The 17592-nt window shown below is 37.9% G+C and overlaps 1 protein-coding gene across 11 annotated transcripts in view; it reads right to left on the bottom strand.

The window, feature by feature from the left end:
• The window catches only part of NCKAP5 (NCK associated protein 5), a 496578-nt gene that overhangs the window by 101796 nt on the left and 377190 nt on the right, over nt 1-17592 (bottom strand). For 10 of the 11 annotated variants that reach the window (XM_061349572.1, XM_061349575.1, XM_061349574.1 and 7 more), the window contains one exon: nt 5552-5620. The exons of the other annotated variant lie outside the window; for it this stretch is intronic. In XM_061349572.1, the coding sequence (XP_061205556.1) occupies nt 5552-5620 (69 nt within the window). The remainder of the gene's footprint in view (nt 1-5551; nt 5621-17592) is intronic. 11 annotated transcript variants of the gene reach the window in all.

Genomic DNA, 17592 nt, shown 5'->3' with positions numbered 1-17592 from the left:
AAATTAAAGTACCTACTGTCATCAGAATGTGGGTGGAAGGAATTCACACCACATAGAATAATTGACTTGAATGAGATTACACACCATTGATTAGTACAAGTATATATTCAACAGGGAATTCTGAAGTTATTTATTTTATCCATCCTTTCTAATTTATATTTACTCGCAAGCATGGGGACAGCGAAGAGGAAGAAGGAGGGACAGAAACAGGGACTGAGACAAGATTTTCTGTTGATGATGTCTAACTTGTATATTACCTTTCTAAAGTAATTTAAAACTATACATGCATGTTATCAGACAACATGCTTCCCTGTATTTGTGACCTTGCATTTAGGCAGAGTAACTAGAGTTCTCACTATGTGCAAAAATAGAGAATATTTATGATTTATGGTTTGGTTTTTGCTTTCAGAAATTAAAGCATATGCAGATGTCACCAAACCTGCATTGATTCTTCTTACTCTTGGCAAGTTAAAGAAAAAAACCCACACCACTGATGTGAACTGAGTTCTGAGGAAAGAAGTGAGGCTAATGCATTTCTGTAAATAATTCAATTCTGTTAGATCCCAAAAGTAAATTTGATTCATACTCTCATAAAATTGCCTGGTATCAATTTTTTCTCTAAACTGGTCCCTAACTTAAGGCACCCCGTGGAACAATGGTCCCATAAAACAGCTCTATACATGATTTAACAGAAGACACAGACTAATATTAGAACCGTAATAACTAACAGAAGTAAACATGTTCCAGTTTTGAAAAACCATATGCCTTGCCCTATAGGCTTTCAGGATCTACATCTGACAGTATTCCTTCTGGCACGTACTTTTAATGTCTGTTTGCTCTACCTGAAAATTGAACAGACCATACTGAATACATTATTGTTTTACTTTCTGACATGGAGTTACTTTACCAAGGAAGAACTAAAAGGTTCTTTGAAGTGTGTACTAGTCACTCACAACAGAATAGCTTACAAAATTACTCCTTATAGCTTTATATATTGCACAGACGAGTGCAAATGGCATAATCTTCCAAATGGGAAAATCTGAACTTGCCGATGCATATGTGACCAATTTTCCAGCTTTGAGTGTGTGAAGTTGTATGTCTAAATGAAAGTACATGCCAGTGATCCATAGCTCCCATAGATCTCAATAGGAGAGATATGCAACTAGTTTCTTTACAAAATGGGGTTATTTTAATCTAGTGCCTAGCAACTTTGGAAACCATTCAACTACATTTTTCAGGTCTGTATTCTTGGTTTTCAGCAAGAACAGATGTGGGAAGCCTTCAGTGAAATGTTCTATAGTTACTAAGATTAATTTAGCAGTTAGAAAGTGGAATAATATCTACTTCATTTTTACTTACACATATTAAGAGACACCACAGATATGGGGGAACAACATAAGCCAGCACTACAAAACTGATAGTCACAAATACCAAAAAACTGGGAGAACTGAGACCACTGATGGCAGAGGGACTGAGTTCTGAGATGCAGAGTATGTGAAACTCCCACTGATATAAGGCAGAAGTGTAGCTCAATCCCTGTAAAAAGAAGGTTGTAAAACGACTTGACCTGTGATTCATGCAGTTAAGGCAAAACAGGAAACAGGACAGAGATGGCTGGTTCTTTAGTCTGCTGTTATGTAGGAGATGGCACTGCTTGCCTTCACACTGCCTGCCTTTCTTTCCTAATAGCCAAGATCTTAAAGTGAGGTTTCCTTTCGTGGATTGCAATGAAAGAGATAAAAGAACCACTTTTTCCTTACACAGCTATATTTACATATACATGTTATAAAGTGGTCTTAATAGCAAAGGTATAGAAGAATGAATCAGAGACCCTAGTGTATCAGCTATTACACCTTTAACAAGTACTGACATTTTACATAGCTGCCTTTAATGTATGGTTTCATATGCACAAACATTTCAAGTGTACTAAAATGAAAAGTTTTATATTTTATTAAAATCTCAAATCTTAAAAATGCAATGCCTTTTTTATTAGCTAATTCTTAAAATATCAGAAAAAAAAAATCACCTACCCTAAGTGCCATAATTTCCTGCATGTAAGTATGGAAAAGCTTGACAGAAATCTCCACTGGCACAGTGATGTGAATAAACATGGCGTTACCACTTACCAGTAAACTGACAGCTGAATTCCAGGGTAGGAAACTAGGCATGTTAACCTGAAACCCCAAAGGTACAAGAAGACAATCCTGGGGTTTGTAGTAAATTTTTCAGAGACAGAAAGATACATTTATGAAGTACTTCTGAAATTAAATGAGCTCTTTTCTTATTTATCAAGTACTAGGACATTTCAATGACACCTTCCTCCAAATACTGCTCTGAAGTTGTTCATATGTACAACTCAGAGATGAACAATTACTTTAAAAATCAGTGAATATTTATTAAAATTCATAAAGGACTCACTTCAGCTTGGTCCATGTTCTTTTCAGATTTAACCTCTATGAACAGTTGAATTTCAGTGAATTTTAGCAAGAAAATGATTACAAAGCATGCATTTTTAAGTCACAAGTGCAAGCATTCATACAATATTAAATGTAGGACATAATATGAATGAAAAGAACTATGTAAAATAATTGGTGATAAAAAAAAGAAAAATAGGAAAAAATAATGGCAGGCATAGCTTTAAAGCCTCAGCTGTGGTATCTTTTTGTCACACATAGACAGAAAAACCATGATGGTTCTTTATACTTCCTTCAAATATAGCTTAATGGCCACCAACACCTCAGCAGAGAGCACACTGTGCATAGCAACTGTCCTTATCACATTGCTGTAGAGGCCTGAGGGACCAAGCAGGATCACTTACTGGCAGGGTGACCACGTTAAATGATGCTTGCAATGCCCTAAGCAGAGTTTGACTGTGCTTAGGGGAGAGAAGCTGCAATCTGAGGATGCTGAATGATGAGTGAAAGATGGCAGCATTCTTTCAGTAGTTATCAAATGATGTTTCCAGTCTTCGTTACCTCAAGGGTCTGTCAAGCATCCCAAATATGTAACCAGCCGGAACAGCTGGGCATGAGCTTTGTAGCTCCTTGTGTATCAGTCTGGAAGAAGCTCAATGCACTTAAAACCAAGACTTCAAAGGCAAAATTAAAATAATTATTGTAATCTTCTGGTGGCAGGCTTAGCTGTCTCAGGTTTGGGTGTGATCAGAGCCTTATGTTCTCAGTAACATCTGTGTTCCTCCACTTACATGCATCAGGTCTCCCTGAGACAAGTAGCACAGATACATAGCGGTAGAGAACACATCTGCTCCTAAAACTGCTGAAGTCCTGAAGCACAAACCAGGGAATGTCTGAAGAGATTTTCACCTTCAAGAAGTAGGGACTGTGTAAGGTGACTTACGAACAGAGGAAGCATCAGACTTAAAGTCTTAAAGGAAAGAAAATTTTAAGTGGCCTTTTTTTTCTTTCCCCCATGAAAATATTTATGGAAAGCATTTTATCTGCTTAAGATCTCCAGTAAGAATCCCTGTTTGGAAAGGACTTTGTCATACACAGCGTATCCTGAGAAGACTCTGGTTGAAAGTGAAGGCTCTCACAACCACTGACTGGGTTATTCACTATTTACATCTCCTCTCCTATTCTCCTTATTGTTAGCATAATGAAGTAGGATGAGAATATGTGATTTCTTGTAATGTTCCACAAAAGGAAGGTGCTCAGATGGGTGCTAACCTGGGACTCCTGCAGAACTTGCAATTATCAAATATGGTTTTGTTGCCTGAGTCACTGACAACACCTCAGTGATCAGAAAGGATTAGGTTCAAGTTTGTGTCAGCTAAAACAATCTTGATTACAGTGCCACTGCCAACACATTGTGGGGCTGAAAGCGGAAAGAGAAGAAAAAAGTGATACCAATCCATGGGGAAGGACAAGAGAGGTCACTGCAAAATAGACGGAACACAAAAAAAAAGGGGGGGGGGGGGGGAAGAAAATAAGTAAACAAAAAGTAAAGCAGGGAAGAACAAAACCACAGGTGATTCAAAGCACTTTGTCAAGTTGACACAGTAGAAGATGGATACAGCTGTGATAATACAGAAGAACTGAAAACAGCCAACCGAATGGTGAAGATAATAAAGTTCAGAGCATAGCCCAATATAATTATTTGCAAAAAATAATTAACACAACTGTGGTTCAGAAACCCATCACGTTACTGCAAACACAATTCCCCCCTATATTTTCTGTCTTTATAATGTGTTTTGCTGAATGGACACTCACGGTTCTTTACTAATTTCCAAAATTAATTATGTAGGCAGATTTTTTCCCAGACAATCAGAAAATCATTTTAAGTTAAACTCTGCAATTTAAACTAAAGTTAGCAATTATATGGTAATTTTATCCTTATCACCAAGATACCCAAATACCATTCACTGAATGCACTGAATGCAGTGACTCAGGCCAATGCAGACCAAGGCTCTGCTGGCATCCAATGCCATGGAACAGGCAGGGCATAACCTCATGGGCACGTATATCTGCAAGTCTTTTACTCCAGCTCCCTCATAAAAATATGTTATAGTGGCAAAAGTGGAGATTTGCTGATGAAAACCTGCACTAAACTGAAGGCTTCTTATACCAGGGGTGTATTGCTCATCATGCCAGTAGCACTTCATCAAATGCTAACTAAAATTTAGAAAGCTGGTATGCAGACATGAATTGTCATCTGCTATGTGTGGTATGCACGCTCATGCACTCTATTCTCAAATATACAGGTGAGAAATTGGTGTAGTTTTTTGCTTGTGGCTGGTTTGGGGTTTTTTTGCATGCTAGCTAACTCCTCATGCTACTATGCATTTTTAGTACAGAATGGTCAAAGATGTCTACTAAGCAACTCTGAACTACTGAAAGTCTTAAAACTATCTTAAGCTCTTGCGTATGCTGAAGAGCCTTTTTCAGGAAAAACAGGAGAAACAAGTAAACATCAATATATATATGAAGAAAGCTGCATGGAATAAGTGATACTAGAATCAATGTTTCTGGAATTGTAAACATTGCTGGAGTGCATGGACAGTAACCAATGGGTGAATTATATTGTAGCTGTAACTGCAAGGTCTGATGAAAAGCTGAGATGTGTAGCAGAAATAAGCCAATGGCTAGAAAATAAAACAAACCAACCCAACATAGAAAGCTGTGTATGTAACCCTAACAGGGAGCTGAGAGACTTTAATTCCCTGGTTACAAAATACATTACATAGGAAAGCTGGGGGAATTTTAATGGAAGCAGCCACTCCCACTTGTCTTCAACTCTACAGGAAAGGAGTACACAACACTTAGTAGGTCAAATTAACATTTTCTCCTCCTAATAAAAGCAAACCAGTTCCAAATAGTGGTTACAGGGATTCACCTTTCCAGTGAAGAGGTGTGGTCAAACCAGGTTTTACAGTAGAGGTAATGGAGAACAGTATCTACAACTGCCAGACACATGTTATTGGAATTAGAATGAGGTAACAGTAGACAATTGCAACCTTGTAAGAGAGGGCAAGATTCATTTCTATTCATTTCATTATAGTACCAGGTAAGAACAATCTTTTTATCTACCTTACCTCATCAAGACATCTTTCATACTGTTCTCTCTGATTTTCATTTTCCAGAGCCAGCGCTGAATTCTCTGCCTACAGTAAAATGGAATAAACAAATATGTAAATTAATCACAGGGTATCTTGTACTACACGACAATACATAAAAATTCTCGGGGTGCTTACTTTGTGTATTTTTTCCAGATGCAGAATAAAAAGCACCATACAATTCAGTTTGCTACAAGCTGGTATTTTGAGTGAAAACAGAAGTGATATTCATTTATGGGATTATTCACACCATGCATTACCATTTAGAACAATATCAGAGCAGATATTCCACATATGTCCACAATCTCATCATGTCAGGTACAACAGATCTGGCAATGAAACATTATAAAAGTTATTGGTATATCTTTTCTCCCTCCCCCTTCCTGTTTAAAGTGAACTTGGTATCTGAGAAAGCCACTTGGAAACAGAGGCAGCTACTACCAAAAGGAAACAAAAGGCAGTATGGAAGATGTCTTTATGTAAACTTTTAAGTGTGGCATCTCTTTATAAACCTGGTTTCTGCAGCTGGTAACTCCAGAGGCACTGCTCATGCTACATGGTAGTTTCCTGTATAGTAGTGCCTTTTATCTTTCTTTGATTTCCACTGCACTCATTTTTGAATAGTGCAAATCTCAAAATGGCACAATCTGGTATGTAAATTTCAGTAAATCAATGTATTCTTCTACATATTATAACTTGACTGTAGGAATTCTTATAGTACTGCAAAAGAAAAATCTCTAAAGTGGGCTGTATACTGTTGCATTAGGGCAACTTTCAACTAGTCTCTTAAAGACTGAGAAACTAAAACAATATATAAAAATCTATGAGCTAAAACTGGCTCTAGAAACCTCTCTGCCTCCCATGCATAACTTCACATCACATAACCATAACACCAAAATCAATGTGTTCACATAATAACAGCTATTATACAATTTACATTACTTGCTTCACCTTAACCTTCTGTCAATCTATAAAAGCTAAATAAATGCTGTTTCAAAAGAATTGTGGTTATACAAAACAACAGTCATAGTTAACATTTGTAATTTTAGAGAAAAACTTAATGTAATGTATTGTACGGAAAGATTCTACGGGAAGGTGCACAGTTCTCTTCCTTGTTAAGAAGAGTCATTGATTCAACAAAATGAAAGTCCCAAAGTCCAGTAAATCGATTCATTAACAGCAATTTCAAATTCAGCTAAATCCTAGAAGCAAGAGTAGGAAGAAAAAGTAAACATACATGATTATCCAGCATACAGAAAGAGAGGAAAGAATAAAAGGTGGCAAGAAACAAGCACATACAGAGCTTACTTATTTACAAGTCTAAATAAACAACTGCAGGGAATCAGTGCTTTATCTTGAGGGTACAATTAAACCCAGCAAAGGTGGTAAAATGTTCTGCATCATACTTTCACAATGTCACCTACCAATGGATTCAACATATGGCTATAAAATGTCTATCGGTGATCCTGTAGAGAGCACTGTGAGATGAGGCAGCAAAAATGCACAGATGCAGAAATAAGTAGCAAAGTAGAAGCAGAAGCCGCAAAAGCAGCAGTAAGAAATCAGAAGCTGGAGGGTAAATAGTCCTCCATAACGAAGAGGCTATAATATACAGTTATCAGTTTGCTTTTACAGACACATTCTTGCAGACTGATTGATAAGAATAAAGAGATGATTGCTACATAAAAATATATTTCTGAGTTAAAATACGATCCAAAATAAATCCTTCTTACAGCTTTGAAGCAATCATTAAACGATTAGTCTGCACAGACTTTCACTCATGTGTGCTGGTAAACCTATGGGTTTAATTTTTTAATTTTCATTTTCACTAACATGAAAATAATATCTATGATTCTATCCTAAATTAGTTAGGCAGACTGATCAAATATAGAGATGTCTAAAAGAACTACAACATATAGTTGTACTATGCAAAATACACAGAGAGCTCCCCATATTTCTCTTACTCCATTTAGTTTTAACTCTGTAAGGCTATAAAATGGAAGCTAAGTCTTCTTGGATCTGTAAGCTGCATCTCTGATTTCAGTGAGCTATTCCTCTACAAATAAGCTACCAAAATTAGGAGACCTGAACTTGACAGCATTATAAACAAATGCAACATTTCCTCTCTTATCAAGCCACAGTGGAAACATCTGTATAATAAAATCCTTTTTCACACCACTGGCTTCGAAAGTGTAGTGAAAGGATATAATGCAGACAATGTTAGCTTGACTTCTGTGCTTCTTGACTGCCAAGAAAATCATGCCTATTTATTTGGCATTTTTGTAACAAGGACTGCACTACAAGGGAACACTTGACTGACTTTGCTTAAGATCCTGTGCCAGTTCCCACAACATGGGAAAACCACTAGTTGATATACTAAATCACTCTATACTGCATCTGAATACTTGATAATAATACTCATATCCCCAAAAGTATTAATTTGGAAAATTTGTAATAGCACCTATGGTCTCAAAACCCTGCCTCCTAATCCAAACCTTCATTTATTTAACAGAAACCACTGGGTTTTGATGGCATTGTAAGTCTGCTCAGTTTCTGCTCAGAGGAGTCTGCTTACCTCCAGTACTGCATATTCTAGGCACCTTTTGCCAGCTAAGCAAAGTAGGTCTCCTTGGAGGAAACACTATTACATTTGATTTTCATCTTTAGTTTCAAGCCGCACTTACACAAGGCTAAGCCACAGTAAGAAGCCCATGCTTCTCACAGCTTGAAAGCTATTGCACACTTGCAGTCACCCAAAGGCAGTGGTAGAGAAGTACTGACCCCTAATGCAGTCACTTTTTCCATACATAACCTAGCAGGGGACCATGCAAGAGAAAACTAGCTTACTGAGAACTCTTCGAGATACCAACTGATTTCTATAGTGATTTCTAGTTTTAGATATAGCTGTCTTCTAGGAATTTATGTATATTTACTTTACACAAAAGTGAAGCATCTCTGTCCCTCAGCTCCCAAAACACTAAAAATGATGCAGCCTAGCAAAGTTCTGCAGCCAAGCAACATTAAATCCCTGCCACTAGTGCCTACAGGCAAGTATGTCTTTTGTTGAGGGGTCACCTCTCAAAGCACAATTTCATTCAGTCAGCCAAAAGTAACTCTGTGGCATAACTTCACATTAAAAGAAACATTGCATGTTTGCTTTTAGATCATTATATATTCAGGATCCTAAAATGTCAAAACAGAGGTACTTCTGAGTTCCAATTTGGAAGAAAGCGTTTTGCACAAAAGTATCTCCAAACACTGGAAAATTAAAGATTTCAGCTATGATTTGGATAACGCTAACCAACTTTCAATTGCCTAAATTAGAGACTTCGTTCTGAATTATAAGACTGAGTTTATGGAAAATTAATTTGAAAATGGAAACTTCATGCTATTTTATATAAAACAGAGGTTGCCTTGTATTGATACCATTGTTAAGATACAGTCATTTGCCAACTCTGATATTAATCCCTTTGTCAGGATGGAAAACATAGCTCTCGTAATGATGAAAATCATCTTTCAGTCAGCTAAAAGCATTTTCTCTCCACAGATGAAGAGCACCACTGTATTTTCTCTTTTGGGGCAGCTGTTCGCAGTTTCATTCTAGGCTAGCAATTTAGTTCCCATGAATGTAGACACAAGTCAGGTGCAATGAAATAAACCCCATTTGTTCCAAAATACACAATGTTTCCTTAATTTTTTTTTGGGGGGTAAGGGGATGTTCCTTTGTTCCCAATGATTTGTTGTTCATTATGCTATAGCAGAAACAAGGAGACAGCCTTCCTCATGTTTCTATAAACATGTTCTGGGCTTGGTGAGTAAAGGCAGGCTAATGACAATTCTAAAAAAAATTCTAGCATAGTAATGATAATTAACTTCAGTGTATACCTTTAACACTGAAACACAGGAAGCAGCCAGTCACGCCGTACAGCCATCTGAATTTTAATTCTTGTGAAAATCAATCTTCACCTGAACTCTCAAATGCATCTCAATTATATCCTTAACATGGTCATATTTACTTTTTTGGTAATGAACAGCAAAAGATACTACATCTCTTTGCATCATAGGGAAAAAAACCCCTACAAATAAAAGCCCCCGATTCCTCCTACCCCAAAACAGTGGGAAATTTTGCCTCCCCGAAAGTATTATCGCAGAATCATAGAATAGTTAGGGTTGGAAAGGACCTTAAGATCATCTAGTTCCAACCCCCCTGCCATGGGCGGGGACACCTCACACTAAACCATCTCACCCAAGGATTCGTCCAACCTCGTCTTGAACACTGCCAGGGATGGAGCATTCACAACCTCCCCTGGTAACCTTTTCCAGTGCCTCACCACCCTAACAGGAAAGAATTTCCTCCTTATATCCAATCTGAACTTCACCTGTTTAAGTTTTAACCCATTACCCCTTGTCCTATCACTACAGTCCCTAATGAGGAGTCCCTCCCCAGCATCCCTATATGTCCTCTTCAGATACTGCAAAGCTGCGATGAGGTCTCCACGCAGCCTTCTCTTCTCCAGGCTAAACAGCCTCAACTTTCCCAGCCTATCTTCATATGGGAGGAGCTCCAGTCCCCTGATCATCCTCATGGCCCTCCTCTGGACTTGTTCCAACAGTTCCATGTCCTTTTTATGTTGAGGACACCAGAATTGCACACATTACTCCAGGTGAGGTCTCACGAGAGCAGAGTAGAGGGGCAGAAAAACCTCCTTCGACCTGCTGGTCACACTCCTTTGATGCAGCCCAGGATACGGTTGGCTTTCTGGGCTGCAAGTGCACACTGCTGACTCATGTTCAGTTTCTCATCGACCAGCACCCCCAAGTCCTTCTTCACAGGGCTGCTCTGAATCTCTTCTCTGCCCAGCCTGTAGCTGTGCCTGGGATTGTTCCGACCCAGGTGTAGGACCTTGCACTTGGCATGGTTAAACTTCATAAGGTTGGCATCAGCCCACCTCACAAGTGTGTCAAGGTCCCTCTGGATGGCATTCCTTCCCTCCAGCGTATCAACCGAACCACACAGCTTGGTGTCATCGGCAAACTTGCTGAGGGAGCACTCAATCCCACTGTCCATGTCAGCGACAAAGTTGTTAAACAAGACCAGTCCCAACACCAGTCCCTGAGGGGCACCACTCATTACTGGTCTCCAGCCGGACACAAAGCCATTCACCACAACTCTTTGTGTGCGGCCATCCAGCCAGTTCTTTATCCACCGAGTGGTCCATTCATCAAATTGATGTCTCTCCAATTTAGAGACAAGGATGTTGTGTGGGACAGTGTCGAATGCTTTCCACAAGTCCAGGGAGATGACATCAACTGCTCTACCCCTGTCCATCAGTTCTGTAGCCCCATCATAAAAGGCTACCAAATTGGCCAGGCAGGATTTCTTCTTAGTGAAGCCATGCTGGCTGTCACGAAGCACCTTGTTGTTTTTCATGTGCCTTAGCATGCCTTCCAGGAGAATCGGCTCCAAGATTTTGCCAGGCACAGAGGTGAGACTGACTGCTCTGTAATTCCCCAGGTCATCCATTTTCCACTTCTTGAAAATGGGGGTTATATTTCCCTTTTTCCAGTCATCAGGAACTTCACCTGACTGCCATGATTTTTCAAATATGATGGTCAGCGGCTTAGCAACTTCATTTGCCAGCTCCTTTAGGACCCGCGGATGGATTTCATCAGGTCGCATAGACTTGTGCGCATTCAGATTTTTAAGATGGTCTCAAACCAGATCCTGTCCTACAGTGGGCCCAAGGTCTTCATTCTCACAGTCCTCAGTAACAGTACGCTCTGAGCAAAAAGAAAAAAAAGCTCTGCTCCTTTCCAGGTCTTCGTCTTTTTTGTCTGGGTTTACATGGTCAGAATGTGAGATCTCCCACTAGTCTCAGTATGTGAAATCGGAGACATATTTGGTCTTACCTACAGTCCTCACCTACAGTCATAGATCATGGCACCTTTAAGCTGAGTAAGAGCACTAGACTGACTAGATATAGCTAAACTGAATGCACATTTAATAAATATATTTTTACGTTGATACAGACATTTAGGATAATTTCTTCATTCTCTTCCTTTTTAGTGACTTTAGAGAGGATTATTACAACAGGTTAAGGATTGTCTACTAACTACTATTGTCTACTACTTTGTTCAACATTTACCTGTATATGGCAGGAGCGACAAGCACATGCCTGAGAATGACATGAGATACTCATTTCTCCTCCAGATTTGCATCTCTCAACTGGCACCTGAGAGGACATCTTTCACTTAGCATCCTGCAAAAGCCATTTCTGTGTGCTTTGAAAGAGCAAACTGAAGTGCTTAAATCACATTTGAAAATAAGATTTGGATTTAAGTCCCTAAAGTGTTTTTCAAAAAGTTTAAACTTTACCTTTCTGTACCTTGATTTTTTTAAGTCAAGAGAACAGGAACAAAAAATCTGGCTAGCCTGTTGCAGTGATTTATGAATTAGGACATGCTTGGAATTAAAAATAAGGAATTATTTCATGTACCTATCAGAAAGTCTTCAACAGGCAATCCTTTACACTTTTATAACCATGATGAAATGAATTAAACCACTGAATTTTCTACTAGAAGGCATGAATAAAAGAGAAGCACATACAAGACAGTTTTCCTTACTCAACCATTGCAGAGTTGAGAAAAAAGGATGGGAGAAGGAAGAGAGAAGAAAGCAGAGAACAGAATGTATTTTGCAATAAAGGAATCATAGAGTAGTTTGGATCAGAAGGGACCTTTAAAGATCATCTAGTCCACCCCTCCCTGGCATGGGGAGGAAATGAAGGTCTAAAGGTTGTACGTCAAGTTAGCAGCTCAACATGCTTTGAAGGTATCATCAATAAAGGTCAAGAGGAACAAAGTTATGACAGTGAACTTTAAAATCCTTGACAGAATGCTACAACACTGGTTACCATGTTCACTGCTTTGTTATTCATACTAAACCATTTGTTCATTTATAGAAAGCTTTATTGATTTACACAGACACTCATTTGTCATGCCCTGTGCAGTGTATTAATAGCTGTCCAAGCACTTAAAATGTGCTCAACATTTTTTTTTCCTGCTTTCAGCCTCTCATTTTGTGTATTTTTGTGGTCACAGCTTCACACAGCACACATGTGAGGTCAAAGCCTATTGTTGGTAAAGTACAAAGTAATGTTGCCCTCTTTCAATTTAAAGCATTTATTTTCTAAGCTGCCTGCTCCAGGAAGAGTTTACTACTTGAACACATTTTTGGTCACCGGAAACTCTTTGTGTTATTCTGTCCATGTTACAAAGAAAATTTGTCCTTTGAAAGACTAACCCAATAAACTGTCAGAGAAACTTTAAAAGCACAGTTATGATGCTTAGAAGTACTGAAAATTATATTTGTGTTTTTAAATCAACACTATTCTAGGGGAAAAAAAGACTTAATTCTAGCACTATAAAATAATTTCCACTGGCCACTTTCCAGTGTCTTTTATATTGCTATAGACAGCTCTTTGCTAGGGGTAAAACAGAAACTGCACCTCATGACTGCATGTCAACATTTGGATGTTTCCACCTTCTGATTGTGCCTTCCATAACAGAGCAACACTGGAGCACACGCAAAGTGTCCCCCTGCTGAACTGCAGCCCATACGCTACCACTCTGATCTCCAGCCCCCTATCTCCAGGACAGCAAAACTGAGACTAGGGAATGCCTGATAATGATTAAATAAGCAGTGGATTTAGTGGACTAATACATTAGAAAATATTACTGTATTCTTTTTCAAATATCTTAGTCTTAACTATTTCTTCTGGCTTATGGAGATGGGGAAAAAAACCCCAAAAGGACAAATTAGTGATCTGATGACTGCTAGGCTTCTCAACCTTGCTTCAAAACAGATGGGCCCTTAGCCTTCTCAGTAGCATCATTTTACAATTATTTTTTAGCATGATAAAATATCCTCTTCTCTTTAATGACACTTAAAACATGATACATTTTATCTGAAATACACAGTCACTGTTCAGTTCACATTCAGGTAAAACATGGCATGTATGTGTTGTTAAATGATAAAATCGAGAACTGCCATAAGGGTATTAATTCTGTCCATAAAAAGCACATTAAACCTTACTGGGCAGTACTGTTAGGGATTGTTCTTGCAATTCAAAATTTCAGTAATACATTTTAAAATTCTTTAATGACATAAAATCACACTGATATTAGAACAAGCCACCGAAGTGATCTCAAAAGCAATCTCACAGGCCATGCTATGCCATAGCTGTGGTACCAACAAAATAGGTTTGTGGCCTATCTTAAAGGTCATACTGTAGAGAGAAGTGTAACCTTCTTCTAATGTATGCTAGAAATCAGAAGATATTCATTCAACATCTGAAAGCTAACTACTTGTGATTACATAAAAACTTGAGTTGAAATGTTCTCAACAAAAAGCAGCCCAAGGTTTGCACAGCTGCATATTTTGCCAATTATTGATGAGCTGATTCATGTATTTAAACAGGAATTTACACCGGAGATTATATAACAACTTTAAAAATTGTATGGATTTCATGCTGCCAGAGATCAGAAAACAGAACTTGTTCATTTACCTTTCCAACAGATTGGAAGGAGGGACCCTCATCCAGGGCTCATAACCACAGAGCAACTTTTCTTGTCTATGCTGATTGTTTCCCAGTTTCCACAAGAAGAAAAAAATGATTGTTCAAGCTAAACAATCAAGCCTCCTTTTGAAAGAAGGGGATAACTAGAATTTAATCCTCCAAATCTACTTATATTGGATAAAAACATAAACTTCAGGAGTTGAATCAAACAAATTAAAGCCAAATGAGAGTCATACCCTGCTGATGAGACTGTCTCCTAAAAATGACTAAAAGTAAACCTCATATTCCTGGGAATTCCTCTGTGAAGTACCTTTACCTTTTTTAAAAAACACTTTTCAGAGGGTGGGGTTGCAATTTTGTAACTGGCTAAAGAATAATTCTCTTTTTTACTTTGGTTAATTCTGAAGTAGTTAAGAATGATGAGACTTTAAAACCTTCAACATTTTCCTTTCTGACACGACAGAAATGTCTAGAGTTGACATTTTAAAAAGAAGGTTAGGAATAGATCTAGCAAAACAAGACTGCATTATAAGCCTAGGCTTATCTTCCAGCAAATAAATACATAGGCTACTAACAGATATATCAGTAATAGGTTTGTCTGTTTACCTGCACAGAAATTGTAGAAAACAGCAAATGCTACCGTTATTTACAGAGAGTATAATAGACTTGCAATGTGCTAACAGGTAAAGCAATGTCAATACAAGCATTGAACAAAGAAGTTAAAAATATGAAGGATGACTTTCTTTTTAAAAAAAAAATCTTCCAGATGATCACATATAAAACATGTTTTGAGGCTGAGGAGTAAAATAGATGTAAATAAGCAGAGACAGTGAGTAGACAGCTCTATTTCCTTAAGTTGAAGACACATACTACATCTGATGTATATAAGGCATATAGACTCGATAAAGGATAGAAGTACATGCATGGAAAACCAAAATCCCAGCAAGGCTCATACTTACTGAACTGCATGCCTCAGTGTTACACACTGCTCTGCACAGAGATCAAGGCATTCACCTTCCATAAACAATATTGCTAGGCTTCCTAGGAATTCCCTGCTCCTAGCAGCTGCTATTAATGAGAGGTGAAATGCCAGACCAAAGAAAGCCCTCCCACTCACAGTCAGGCAGCTCCATGAAGCTATGTGATGCCAATCTTGCCATCCAGCATCCCTGACAGGGCAGTCAGGAAGGAAGGAAGCTGAAACTCATTCACCTTTCTCCAGATGGCCATTATTCTCACAGCACAGGCTGTCTGCCTAGAAGCACTGCACCCAGGCACTGCATTACAGGCCATGAAGCCATCGCACAAAAGTAAGACATGTGACTGAATTTTTATGCAAGGAACAGTGTGTGCATGTCACAAAATTTATTTTCTGATTTTCCAGTATTTACACTCAGTGATCCTTACCCTTGAAAACTGTGAACCAGAGGCAGATGTTCCATGTCATTCTCCCCCCCCGCCCCGGCATCTCATTTTAAGTGATTTGTTCCATTATGAAACTGTTCTCCATTAAGAACTGAGAGCATTTCACTCTGACAGACTTATCGTGCTTCTCCATGTAATATTAACAGGCAGTTATTTCCTCTATCAAAGATCTAAAAATAAAATCCCTGGTCCATGAAAAAAGTATCATGAGATCCTGAAGTTCTAAGGGAAACTAAGATTCTTACAATTACCACAAGAAGGTAAAGGCAGGCGGCCTTATAGGGCTTTCTGTGTTTAATAACTACTTGTACATATAATACATACATAGGCATCTTTGCATTGAATACTCACAAATGAATTAATCATATCACATTTGGTCTGTTGCATTTATTTCAATATTTCTTTCAAAAAGACCAAACTGTTCATGGAAAATACTAATTGAAATAATATTTTCTTTTAAATTAGCAAAGACTTTTTGAAAACCATTGACTACCTATACACCCAATGTGGAAGTTTCAACAAAACTTCCAGCGCAGTTTGAAATATTTACTCTGATTTCAAAGGAAACATTTTGCAGAAGATTTTGATTGAATTTAAAAGTGAGACTGAAATCAGTACAAGTATTTCCAGGGCTCTGGGTCCTTCTGAAATCACCCATATAGTAACCATTTTTTAAAAACTTCACTTGCCTAATCACAAAACAGAAGGGTGGGTGGTTTTGGTGCTTTTTTGGTTTTGCCTTTTTAAATTCCAATCTTGAGGAAAACTCATATACTTTCAGGAAAGTTTTACAAGCAATAAGAAAGGCAACTTTAGAATTCACTTTAAATGAGTTATCCTCCAAACCTTTGCAATTTTGACTGTGAGGTTACTGACACAGTGACAGTTTTCTACTTTCCGTGATTCCATTATCCACACCTTCCTGAGTAGCATACTCAACTTCAAGGTTAATCTAATGTAGAGTTTGAAAAGAACAAGACATTGCAGATGTACATAAGAAACTTAATATTTGGGCAACTTTATTCCAACAGAACTCATTTCTTTTTTTTTTTTTTTCCCTACTTGCCTGCCTGAGGTGTTCATAGCAAATACAGCCACTACTACTACTGATTGATGGCAATGGGAAGCAGGTATGGAAAAAGAAGCCCAAGAGACAGTTTGGCTTCACAGGTCACATCTCAATATCTAAGTATAGGAAAAAGCCATAAAGGCCTTAAGCTCATTTTCTTCAAAAGTGGAAATTCAAGAATTCAGCTATTCCTTTTAGCAAATTTAATTTACCTTTTATAATTTGGGCAGGTCACATTCAATTCAGGAAAAGAACATAATTTTTAATCTAATTAATTAAAAAAAACAACTTATTTTTCTTTAAAAACAAAGATAAAATAAAAATAACAGTCAATGAAATTGGCAGAAAACCTTAAAATTACATGCCAGGAAACAAAGGATTACACATATGCAAATATATTTTTGAATTTCTAGAAATTATATCTATGAAGAGCAGCTCTTCTCCTTTAAAGCAGCTTTTATATAGTGAACTTGAAACATAATTTCATAGTTCAATGCAGAAAATAGCCCTGCTGCTGTAACTTGTACTTCTGTGCTCCTCCATGCTCCTGAACTGAAGGGCTGTTACTAAATAATAGTAGACAGTTTAAATTTGGAGCTAAATTTGGCACTATCTTCAAGGAACACCAACACCAACCTCCTCCCTGCTGGCCTCTCCCAGGAAACTAAGCAATGGAGTGTATTTGGGGTTGAATGAGAGAAAGAGAAGACTAAAACCCTAAGCAAATTCCTGCTTCTTTTCCTGCGTCTTTTAATGTATAATCAGCAACACCATTACCTGCCTCCCATAATCAGTTATTTTGGCTCTCAGTGGAAGGCGAAACAATAGATGTTTTGCTCTGTCTTCAAGAGAAAGTGGATGCTGAATTTCTATCAAGAAATATTTTTTTCCCAAGTATGTATGCCAAGTTTTTTTTCACTTAGTTAAAACCAAAAATTTATAAAATA

Source organism: Neopsephotus bourkii, unplaced genomic scaffold (assembly GCF_033783945.1).
Source record: "Neopsephotus bourkii isolate Nb327-2 ecotype Australia unplaced genomic scaffold, CSIRO-AGI_Nbou_v1 NB_450, whole genome shotgun sequence".
Classification (NCBI taxonomy): Eukaryota; Metazoa; Chordata; class Aves; order Psittaciformes; family Psittacidae; genus Neopsephotus; species Neopsephotus bourkii.
Note: the sequence above shows the minus strand (reverse complement) of the source record. Positions and strands in the feature narration are given on the sequence as shown.